Source organism: Aythya marila (genome assembly GCF_965140915.1).
Source record: "Aythya marila genome assembly, chromosome: 2".
NCBI lineage: Eukaryota > Metazoa > Chordata > Aves > Anseriformes > Anatidae > Aythya > Aythya marila.
This window is the reverse complement of record NC_139043.1, coordinates 124324974-124334924: the sequence shown is the minus strand read 5'-3', so window position 1 is coordinate 124334924 and position 9951 is coordinate 124324974. Positions and strand designations below refer to the sequence as shown.

The 9951-nt window shown below is 41.0% G+C and overlaps 1 protein-coding gene across 1 annotated transcript in view; it reads right to left on the bottom strand.

Annotated features, from left to right (window-relative positions):
* Positions 1-319: 319 nt before the first annotated feature.
* The window catches only part of LY96 (lymphocyte antigen 96), a 28699-nt gene continuing 19067 nt past the window's right edge, over positions 320-9951 (bottom strand). The window contains exons 4-5 of the mRNA XM_082752701.1: positions 7984-8058; positions 320-526 (exon numbers count right to left, since the gene is read on the bottom strand). Of these exons, the coding sequence (XP_082608827.1) occupies positions 507-526; positions 7984-8058 (95 nt within the window). The 3' untranslated portion in view covers positions 320-506. The remainder of the gene's footprint in view (positions 527-7983; positions 8059-9951) is intronic.

Here is a 9951-nt window from a genome sequence, read left to right as displayed (position 1 = left end):
CTGTGTCATGATGTATCCCTCCCTCACCTTTTGGGAAGTAGACAGTGATCTCACAGGATGCCATCCAAATGATTTTTTATATAATTCTACACACTAGGCATTCTTCAGATATAGAAAATAATGAATGTAAAAGATCAATATGTGAATTATTGATCTTGGCAAGGCTATTTATAGTTAATTACAGCACTGAATGCTAACTGAAGTGGCTACTGGCTACCTACCACACACAATAAGGTCACTAGTAAGTTTACACACACACACACACAAAAGATAGACTCTAAAACCTGCACTGCTATAGAATTTCATCTCATCTATTCCAAGGGCAGTTTACAGCACTTGGATTATTTGGGGCAAGGCAGTGTTTTAAATACAAACACAGTTGTTCCGGTCATCTAAAGATGAACATATTTCTAGCAACAGGAAGCATCGCCAGCATTTCTGTGCACCTCCAGCTCAGTGGGGATTCACTGCAGGGCTTTGTGTGTTAGACACAGTACATGTCCTCCTCACAGTATATGTTCCCAGCCTGGGAAAAAAAAAAAAAAAAAAAAAAGAAAAAAAAAGACTTGAAGTTATTGCAGAATCTCTCCTTTACTTTCCCAGTGTCATTTCTGTTCAGTTCATGAAGACTTTCCACAACCTGGGGTTGCTGCAGCAAAGAAGGTAACCATGGACAACATGTAAACTATACTTCACCTAGAACTGAGTCTATCTGGACTACCATCATTTAAAACAATTTTTAAAGGTAATTCATTCACATAAGTCAAACCTAAAACTACCCTGCTCGTCACTCTTGTATTATTAGCAAAAGTCAGGTGCTTTTAAATTTGTCAGCCTCTTTCATGAGGTGTCCTGGACCTCATGAAAGGTCCCTTCATACCCTTATATATATATATTTCAATATATATATTGAAATGTTTCTGTTCCCTTTTCCACACTCACCAGAATGGCTGATAGTGGATCTACCTAAACAGAATCTAAACAGAATACTCCCAGGACATGAACCCAGGTTATTTGTATTTGTTGACCAAGCTCACTGTCTCTCCCAGTACCACACAGCAAAAGGCTTCACTAGAAAAATGTATTTGGAATTAGTGTATTCCTACCAGTCCTTTTTACTTCTGTGAACACTCATTTTCCAGCAAGGAATATTAATCAAAAAAATCCTGACTAGCTGCACTGTCATCCCAGTTTATCAACATACTACACATTGGGACATCAGAACTCACCTTATAGTATGTAAGACACCTGTAGAGTCAGCCAGTCTAGGTTGAGGGGCTACCTGAGAGAGGCAGGGCACCACTGGGGAGGTGCTGAGAGCCAGAAGCCAGGTACTGCTCTGTCTGCATGTGCAGGAAAGGCAGGAGAAACGTTTGACAGATGTTCTGGTGGAAAACTGATTTGAGTGGAAAACTGAGAATCTATCACAGACAATTTAAAGGAGAAAAGCTGAGAAGACAAGGCTTGGATGCCTTGTAGCTGTTCAGACGATGTGAGCTAACCTTTTAAAAACTACATATTCTTTCATGGTGGAATTCATTCTCCGTAACCTTACAGTAGACACCTGAAGATGTCTCTACTGTCAAGAGAAAGAAACAGGCACTCCTCAGGCACCAATCACCCTATAGTGCATTGACATCTGAAACACTTTAGCAGAAGCAATCCTGTGTAGCTATTTATTTCTCTCCATTGACTATTATAGACAAGTTGACAGCTAGCTTGGATGTAGGCATTGCAGATGCCTGTAGTTTGGCAAAAGGAATCTCATCCCGTTCGTGGCTGAATCACACACTATGTCCCCATGAACTAGTCTTTGAGACACAGGACAATCCAGAAAGCTCTGTTGCAGAGATACTTCATGGATGAGAATGTTTCTTGCTTCCTACACTCTCTTTCTACTGAATCGGTCAGCATTCTGAAAGGGGACAAAAAAACACTTCTGAAGAATCAAACCCTTGATATGAAAAAATAACATTCTGGCAGGACACAGAGTGCCTAATATTCATGAACCACTATTATTTTTCCTCTTTATTGAAATAGAGATCTCCTTGTAACTTGCTCAGATGGCACAGTCAGTGCCTCAGGCAAGCCTATGCAGCTGGCTCCACAGCTTGCAAAGGCCTTGGCCACATTACAAGTGTCATATTTTCTCACAGATAATTTGTTCTTGAATAACATTGCCTAAGTAATAGGGTTTCCATCAGTATCAGCTTTGCATATCTCCTTCCTTCTTTTCACCCCCCTTTTATTGTACAGACACATTAACTGTGAGCCTTGCAAAAAAGCTCTATTTATGTTTTAGTTCCCCCGAGTCTCTCTTGCCACCTCCAGGGGAATGGAGGGCACACAGGATCAAGTTCCATATTCCACCCTCATGTCTTTTTTTAGCACCTGCTTTAAAGAACCCAGAGCCACAGTGAAACAAGCAAGGTTTAGTGAGTGTCTACGGCACTTGTTATACAGCAGGCTAGTGACTGAAACAAACTGTCTTCACCTGGTGTGCCCACTTCCATGGTCCATTCTTGCAAGTCCCAGGACTTGTGAGGACTTGATGAAGGCAGTGGGATGGGGTTTGTGCATGTACGAGTGATGGAGAAGTGGATATGCAAATTCCAAGTAAGGAATTGACTGAGATACACCAAGAAGAAAGGCATCTATTTTTGTTTAGCTATATAATTTCTATGTTCTTCATATGAAATATTTAATCCACATTTGCTTCTTTGCAGTGCCAAGACAGGAAAGTTTGACACTAATATATAGCCATTTTTATCCTGAAGGATTTTTGCCCTTCTAATTAAAATCTCTTCCTCTGTCTAAATAATTCCCCTGATGACACAAATTACACATGGCATGAATGGCAGGACATCAGACTGTGATCTCCTGAAGACCATGGAGTGAGGCCATGCGTGGTTATTATTTCACTTATGGACAGTGAAACTCCCTGCCCCCTAATCCTGGCTGAATAACAAATTTCAAACTTGTGTTATGAAAACAAGAATTAAAATCCACCATGTCCTCAGGAGGCAGCCCCTCTCTGCTGCAGGAACTGTTTGCTGTAGCTGCTCTTCACCCCGCATGCCCTCTTGTCTGAGCTACCCTGCTTAGTGCTGTGCCAGCAGAAGTCCCAGCTTCTCACCAGGACAAGCACTTTCCTCCATATCCGTACAGGATTTGACACAAAGAGGGCAAATGCATTAAAATGGTACAACGGCAGCCTTCCTCACCAGCTCCTGAAGCCTAACACTGAAAACCCTGAGGAATCCAGACACTGTGATCGATCTCTTTCTTTATAAGTTTTGAATAAATGGCAGTCTGGTGCTGGGTGGGAGTAGAATGGTTTGTTACTCTACCCACACCTTCAATAAAAATAAACCCAAGCTTTGCCAGAACAGGGAAAGCAACATGAGCACAGGCTAATATTTACAGCATCTAGTTTCCTCCAGCTAGATGAATCTGGTTAAAAAGCAAACAACTTCCTTTTTTTTTTTTCTGTGTTACTTCTCCGAACAATGTTATCATTGGTGGGGTCTAGATTGAGGGCAACAACCAAGGGAAATTTTAGCAAATGTTCAGTAATGTGGCTGCAGCCCAAGTTGCCATCCAGTGTGTAATTCCACTCCATTGAGGACTCAGCAGGGTTTGCTGCAGCAGATAAACAAGTCGCTGTACTACCCTGAAGTGTGACAAGTGCCACCATGATGCTGCCTGGAGAAGAAGGGACTGAATACAAAATTCAAACTCACTTTCCCACCTGGGAAAACTGAAGAAAAAGTCTCAGCATTCTACTATGTGCTGTCTTTTCACAAGCAGTGCATATAACCTATTCCTGACCTGGAGGCAAGACAAAACTGGAATACATTGTCACACTTTCTCTCTTCTTTCTCTCTTCTTTCCTATGCATAAAATGTTGAGGGTGCAAGCAGGGGGATTTGGGTTCCTTCCACTGCAGTCCCATGGACTTCAGAAAAATCACTTTGAGTATGTCTATATATATGTCTAAGAGGGTAAAAACATATAAACCCTCTCCTCTTCCTCTGGGGCCTCTCTATGCTGAGAAGGAGAAGCAAAAAAGAGCCCAAAGCAAAGACTAGCTGTACTGCTGGAGTCCAGAAGCACATTTCCTTTTGACATAACATCTCAGGCACAGTTCTGCAACATCACTTTTGTATTTTTCCAGCCCCAGCCTGTTATACTCCTGCAAAACCATTCATGTTTGCCTAATAGAAAAAAAAAACAAACAAACAAACAAACAAACAAAAAAAACCTATGAGGTGCTTAGGTAGGAAGCAATATAAAAGCCCCAGGGAAATATCTTACATGTCATGATAGCCAGTAAACTTTGACTGAGCTTTTGACATATACTTTCCATTAGTGTTCTTGGAAAATCAATGAAACATGTACTCCTAAGCAACTTCAGTACTTTTTATTTTTTTTACCACTAAGTGCAGAGACAGAACTCCCAAAAGGTATCAACTGCATCCCAGCACAGGAGAAGTGCAGACAACATTGTGAAATATTTCACAGTTGAAACTATATTAATATGACAGAATATTAATATGACGGAAGCCAGTTAACACCTCTTATTACAATTTCACTTGAGAATAACAGTTGGGCAAGATGTCCTTATTCCAAAAAAACATGTTTAACATTCCCTGAAACACTATAAATTTTTCCATCAGCCTCTCTCTGCCATGCTCCCTTCCTCTTGAAAAAAGTGCCAAATCATGAGTTAATATTTGAGCCTCTCTCTGACTACCAGTGTTGAAGGTATCTACCAGCTACACCACGTTCCAAAACACCACACACATGGACTACTTACAGCCATACAGTGAGCAGTCAATCTTGGACTATCTATAATTCCACCTCTTAGGGAGAAAAGACAGGATAAAGATTAATTCAGGATCAGATTATCCCAAGGAACTCATCATAACACCTGTAGTTTGCTCCTAAATTAAGGTCCTACTTCACTCAAATGGAATAACAAATAATATACAGAAAGTTGCATGCTGCTTCTAAAAAGCCTGTCAGCTGAAGAAGCAGCTACACCCACAACAAATCCCAAGCACTGTCTATCATTCATTCAGCCGAGCTGTTTTTTGTGAAAGTCATTACAAGAGTTTTACTGGCAATTAAATGCCATCCTCAAAAAGTTACTTGCTGACAAGTCAACAGTATACACTCAGGTAAGATGTTGTTCATACTTGTTTTGGGGTTCCTGTCCAGAACAGTCCTATGCAGACTTTTTCTGGCTAGCTGGCCTCCTTGAGGGTTGTTCAGAAGAGGATTAAAACTCTAGTATTTACATCATCACTACCTGCACACAATTAATTCTTACTTATTGCTACATTTTTACAAAAAGAACCAGTCAAAGAAATCAGAGTTTTGCAGCTTGTTTTATTCAGAACGAGGACAGTTTTTGCTGTTTTGTTGGAGCATTTTGCTAGTTTGCTAGGACAATACAAAATCCTTCCACTTGAAGACAGCAGAAATCACATCAGTGTCCAAGACCACGTAACAATCAGTCCCAAATGCTTTCTGTCCCTTCCCAGGCTGTCACATTTTTCAGTGTGTCCAGAAGTCTGCTTCTGCCCAGGGTATGTGATCCCCAGAAGCACCACATAGCATTATCCCTATGTAGCACATGCACAGCCATCCTGCCACATGTGGGGTGACAGAACCTGCTATCCCACAGCTACACCACCAGTCAGACATGTTTGTGGTGCTAGAGACATGAGGTGGCAGAAATACTCAACAGTTTCCCTGGTACTCTTGCAGGAGGTCTGGGATTCAATTCAAAGGGGTTGAATCAGTTTCCCCTGAGCCCTGGGAAGGTGCCTCAAACATCAGCCAATCTTTCCTGTGGATAATTAATTGCATTTTTGTGTTTACTACTCACTCTCTGAAGACCATTGTGTAAACTACTTGTGACACCAGCAACAGGACAAGAACAAAAAAACTAAATGAACTGTCACTTTGAAGGTCCCAGTGGGGACAAACCAAAACCGTATCTCTGAATACCCTCAGGTCACCCCAGCCCTCAGGGAAAGGATGCAGAGGGATGGCTTGCAACAACACAAACCAGATGTCAGATCAGATCCTCCCCACACTCTTTATTACTCCTTGCTGGGACCACAAAGGGTACTTCCTCATTTTTTTTTATTTATTTATTTATTGCAGGCCGCTGAGAATTGCTGTATCCCCACGTCAGTTTTCCTGTGCCAGGAAATGGTAAGTGCAACTCATAGACCTTCATTAGCCACTTTCCATAGATCCATGCAATAGAAATCAAAGGCGCTGACAGATGAAACCTGGCAAGTTTCCCTGGGCTGCTCCAGGATTTCTGCCCTCAGCTGCTTGCTCTGTCAGAGATAACCATCCATGGCAGAGTCAGCAAAAGGGACAGGAGCCCCAGCCTCAGCTCCTGCAGGGTCAGCCCAGCATTACAGGGCTCAAGGAGCTGTCAGACCACTAACAGATAGACCTTACAGACCTCTCCACAGCCCGTTTTTTTGCTACTCCTTTGTCACCTCCCTGTAGAATTGTTTTACTTTGCTGTTGGCTTGCTTGCTCTTACAATTGCTTTTTTCTCACTGGACTATAGATTTCTTCTAATACGTGTTATTTCCTCCTGTGCAAAGAAACTGAATATAGCCACCAATCTTTCAGTATATATTTACTTTTCTTGCTACTATCTCTCTGCCAACTAATTCCTGAAGTTCAAAAGGAACAGGTAATAAAACATAAGAGGGAAATGCAGGTGCAGGTGAATTCCTTATTCAGTTATCCTCAGCAGTGATGTTATTGTGAGTTATTGCTGTGTCAGACATAAAGCAAGTGTTGGGCTTGGCATGCTTTTGAATTAAGCCTCCAATTTTGTGTAACAGGACTATTAATCCCTTTTGTAATCAAAGTTCCTTGAGAGTGTTCCCCACCCATGCTTTAACCCACTGCTGGTGTAGTCCTAATACAAACACAGCAGCAACAGTTGAAACTGAAGTGCCTGTACATCCAGATCTATCAAAGTGAACTGCTCTCAATCTCAGAGAGAGACAATTGACCTCGCACACAGAAGCCAAGAGCCTTAAACATAGCATTTTGGTAATTGCTGCTTTTCTCAGCAGCATCAGGGGAAATGAAACGTTTGTCGCTTTTGTTTCTAGAAATCTCCAGCAATCAAAGCCACTGACAGACAGTGCTGGAGAAGCAATACCTACTAATGAAAAAATACGTTCTGTTAGAGAGCCGGGATGAAGCTTTTCCAGAGTGCCTCCAGCCAGCCAGTTTTCCTGCCAAACACCAAGGAGTTATAGAGTTGATCATCTTTTTAGAAGGGAAAGCAAAATTTTCACTGAAATCTGCCAGGTAGATTTGTAACGAGCTTATCTGACTCACTAACTAGTTAATGGCACAGCCTTTCTCTTTGAAAACCTTGCCCCTGCCATTTTCGTTTTTGTTATTGTGAAGCAAGCAAAGTAAGCTGACACAGCCAGGAACTGTGTTATGATTCGTAATTGTGGGACTGAGAATCTATTTTCATTGACTGGACAACAGACAGAAAGGGTGACTCTGCAGCTGACTCCCAGGACAGCATGTAAGATATGCGTGGTATGCAGTAAGCTTTGTAGTCTCCTTCGGGAGAGGAAAATTCCCTAGATAAGGACAAAGCTAGGAAAGAAAAGGAGGAACCAACTGAAAAATCTTACAGCAGTAGAGAACTTCAGAGAAAGCTAAGGTATGTGTGAGGATCTAATCTTTTAGGGGTAATTTTCTTAAGCTAAAACAAAGAAAAAAATGAACATTTAAGCACCTGAATTAAATAATTGTACCTAAAATACACCCCACTAGCACAAATGCAAGTAACCTTAATTTACCTCTGGTCTTTTGAGATCAAGGCATGTCTTGAGCTATATCTTCTAACACTGACAGAAACAGTAACAGACAAAAATAAATAAATAAATAAATAAATAAATAAACAACCATTACCTCTTATCTGAAAGGCTTTGGTGATCTGGTGTCTGGCAAAGATTATTCTCCCGAAAAGCCAGAACATTGTTCCCTCTATTTAAGAAAAATAAATAAATAAATAAAATTGGTACTCTATATCCACAATCATTTACAGCTGTCTTAAGCCATGTATGGTATATCAATCTCATATCTACACTGAATAGTGGACCTTTGCAATCAGAGATACTCATTAATTTAAGGAATGAATATGCCAGCTTTCCCTTTCTCTGCTGCTTTATTATCTCCGTCACATGTCAAAATGTCGCCGTCCATTTGGGTCTCTCCAATTTATAGGACAATATACTCAGCAAACTAAACTTTATTTCAGGAGGTCATTAGGTTATAAAGAAAATCAAATGTGGGCTCACTCCCCTTTGTACAGATGAGTTTAATGTGAGTTCTCTAATTTATCCCTTCACTAATTCACAAATTTCTCCCTCACAGTGCAGGCATCCCTTGTGTCACACTGGAAGCATAAAAGCCTCGGATGATGGATCCACTCCAGAGGCTTTTTTGGGGGTAAGTTGGTATGGTTATACCCCAGCTCAGATAGCTGATCTACACATTTCCATAGGTTAGTGGGTTTTGAAGACTGCCAGACATCTTCTATGCAAAGCTTCAGTAGAGAAGAGCTGCAGGGGACAAGAGGCTCAGGTGACAATGGCAACAGAGTGGCCCTTAGCTCTTCCTGCCCTGTGTCCTGCCTACACATTGCTCTTGCTGTGACCTAATGGCAGTGCTCCCAGTGTACACCAGGTTTTGGCATGACCAGGAGCTGGCGCACTCACATGCACCCCTTGCTGTGGACCAAATACCTAGCAAACCCAACATCTCAGACAGCGTAGGTACAGTTGTTCTTCTTGCCTCGATGAAGACATAAGAAAGATCTGAGCACTCAAGTCTAGCTTGACAGTTGATTATCAGGTAACAGTTGGTAATACATGCTTTCAACACAATGAGATAAGTGATAAACATGGATATAAAAACATATTAATAGCAAAACTAATAAAATACAACACAATAATACAATGATCATACGATGTAACACAAGATGCAATGTGCCATTTGCAGATGGTACTTATCTCATAAAAACGTCATACCAATGATGTCCAGCAGTTTGTTCTATTTCTGTTGCAATTCTGACAATCCAGCCAGCATCGTGTTTGATAGCAATGGCCACCTGTTTTTGGCAAATAATAGCCTTTTCATGTTTGGTGATTAAAGTTTCAAGTTCTTCATTTTGAGAATACACTGTGTCACATATTGAGCCTAAGGTTACGGTCCAAATTGTAAGTCCATTTTCAACCAGTATTAGAGAATCATTAAAGTTGGAAAAAACCTCCAAGATCACCTGGTCCAACCACCCCCCTACCACCAATATCACCCGCTAAACCATATCCCTAAGTACCATGTACAACCTTTCCTTGAATACCTGATTCCATCACCTCCCTGGGCAACCCATTCCAACGCCTGACTGCTCTTTCTGAGAAGAATTTTCTCCAAATTTCCAACCTGAAATATCGATGTAGTCACTGGGAATACCAATGACCTTTCCTACAGAAGTAGCTTAGGGTCTCCAGAGTGAACTGCAAAGCTGTTGTAGCAGGTAAGGGCTAGGCAAGGAAATTCAGACTCAAGCCAACCCCAAGGCTGTAGATTATGCTGAATTATTTTTTCTTAGGCCTTCATAAATTGGCCAATATTCCATTCAAGTCAAAAGACTTTCCTTCTCTTGTGTATGTAGAAACCTAAGAATATTATTGTGGCAGAATTTTGTGTGGAACCTCTTTCTTCAGGGTAGAGTTAAATTCACATTCCACGGAGTAGCCAGAAAAAAAAAAAAAAAAAAAAAAAAAAAGAAAAAAAAAAAAAGTAAAACACTTTAGGTATGAAATGAAAAGTCTCATCACTGCTGGCTATTAAACAGATAAGGCAAAGCTCAGTAAA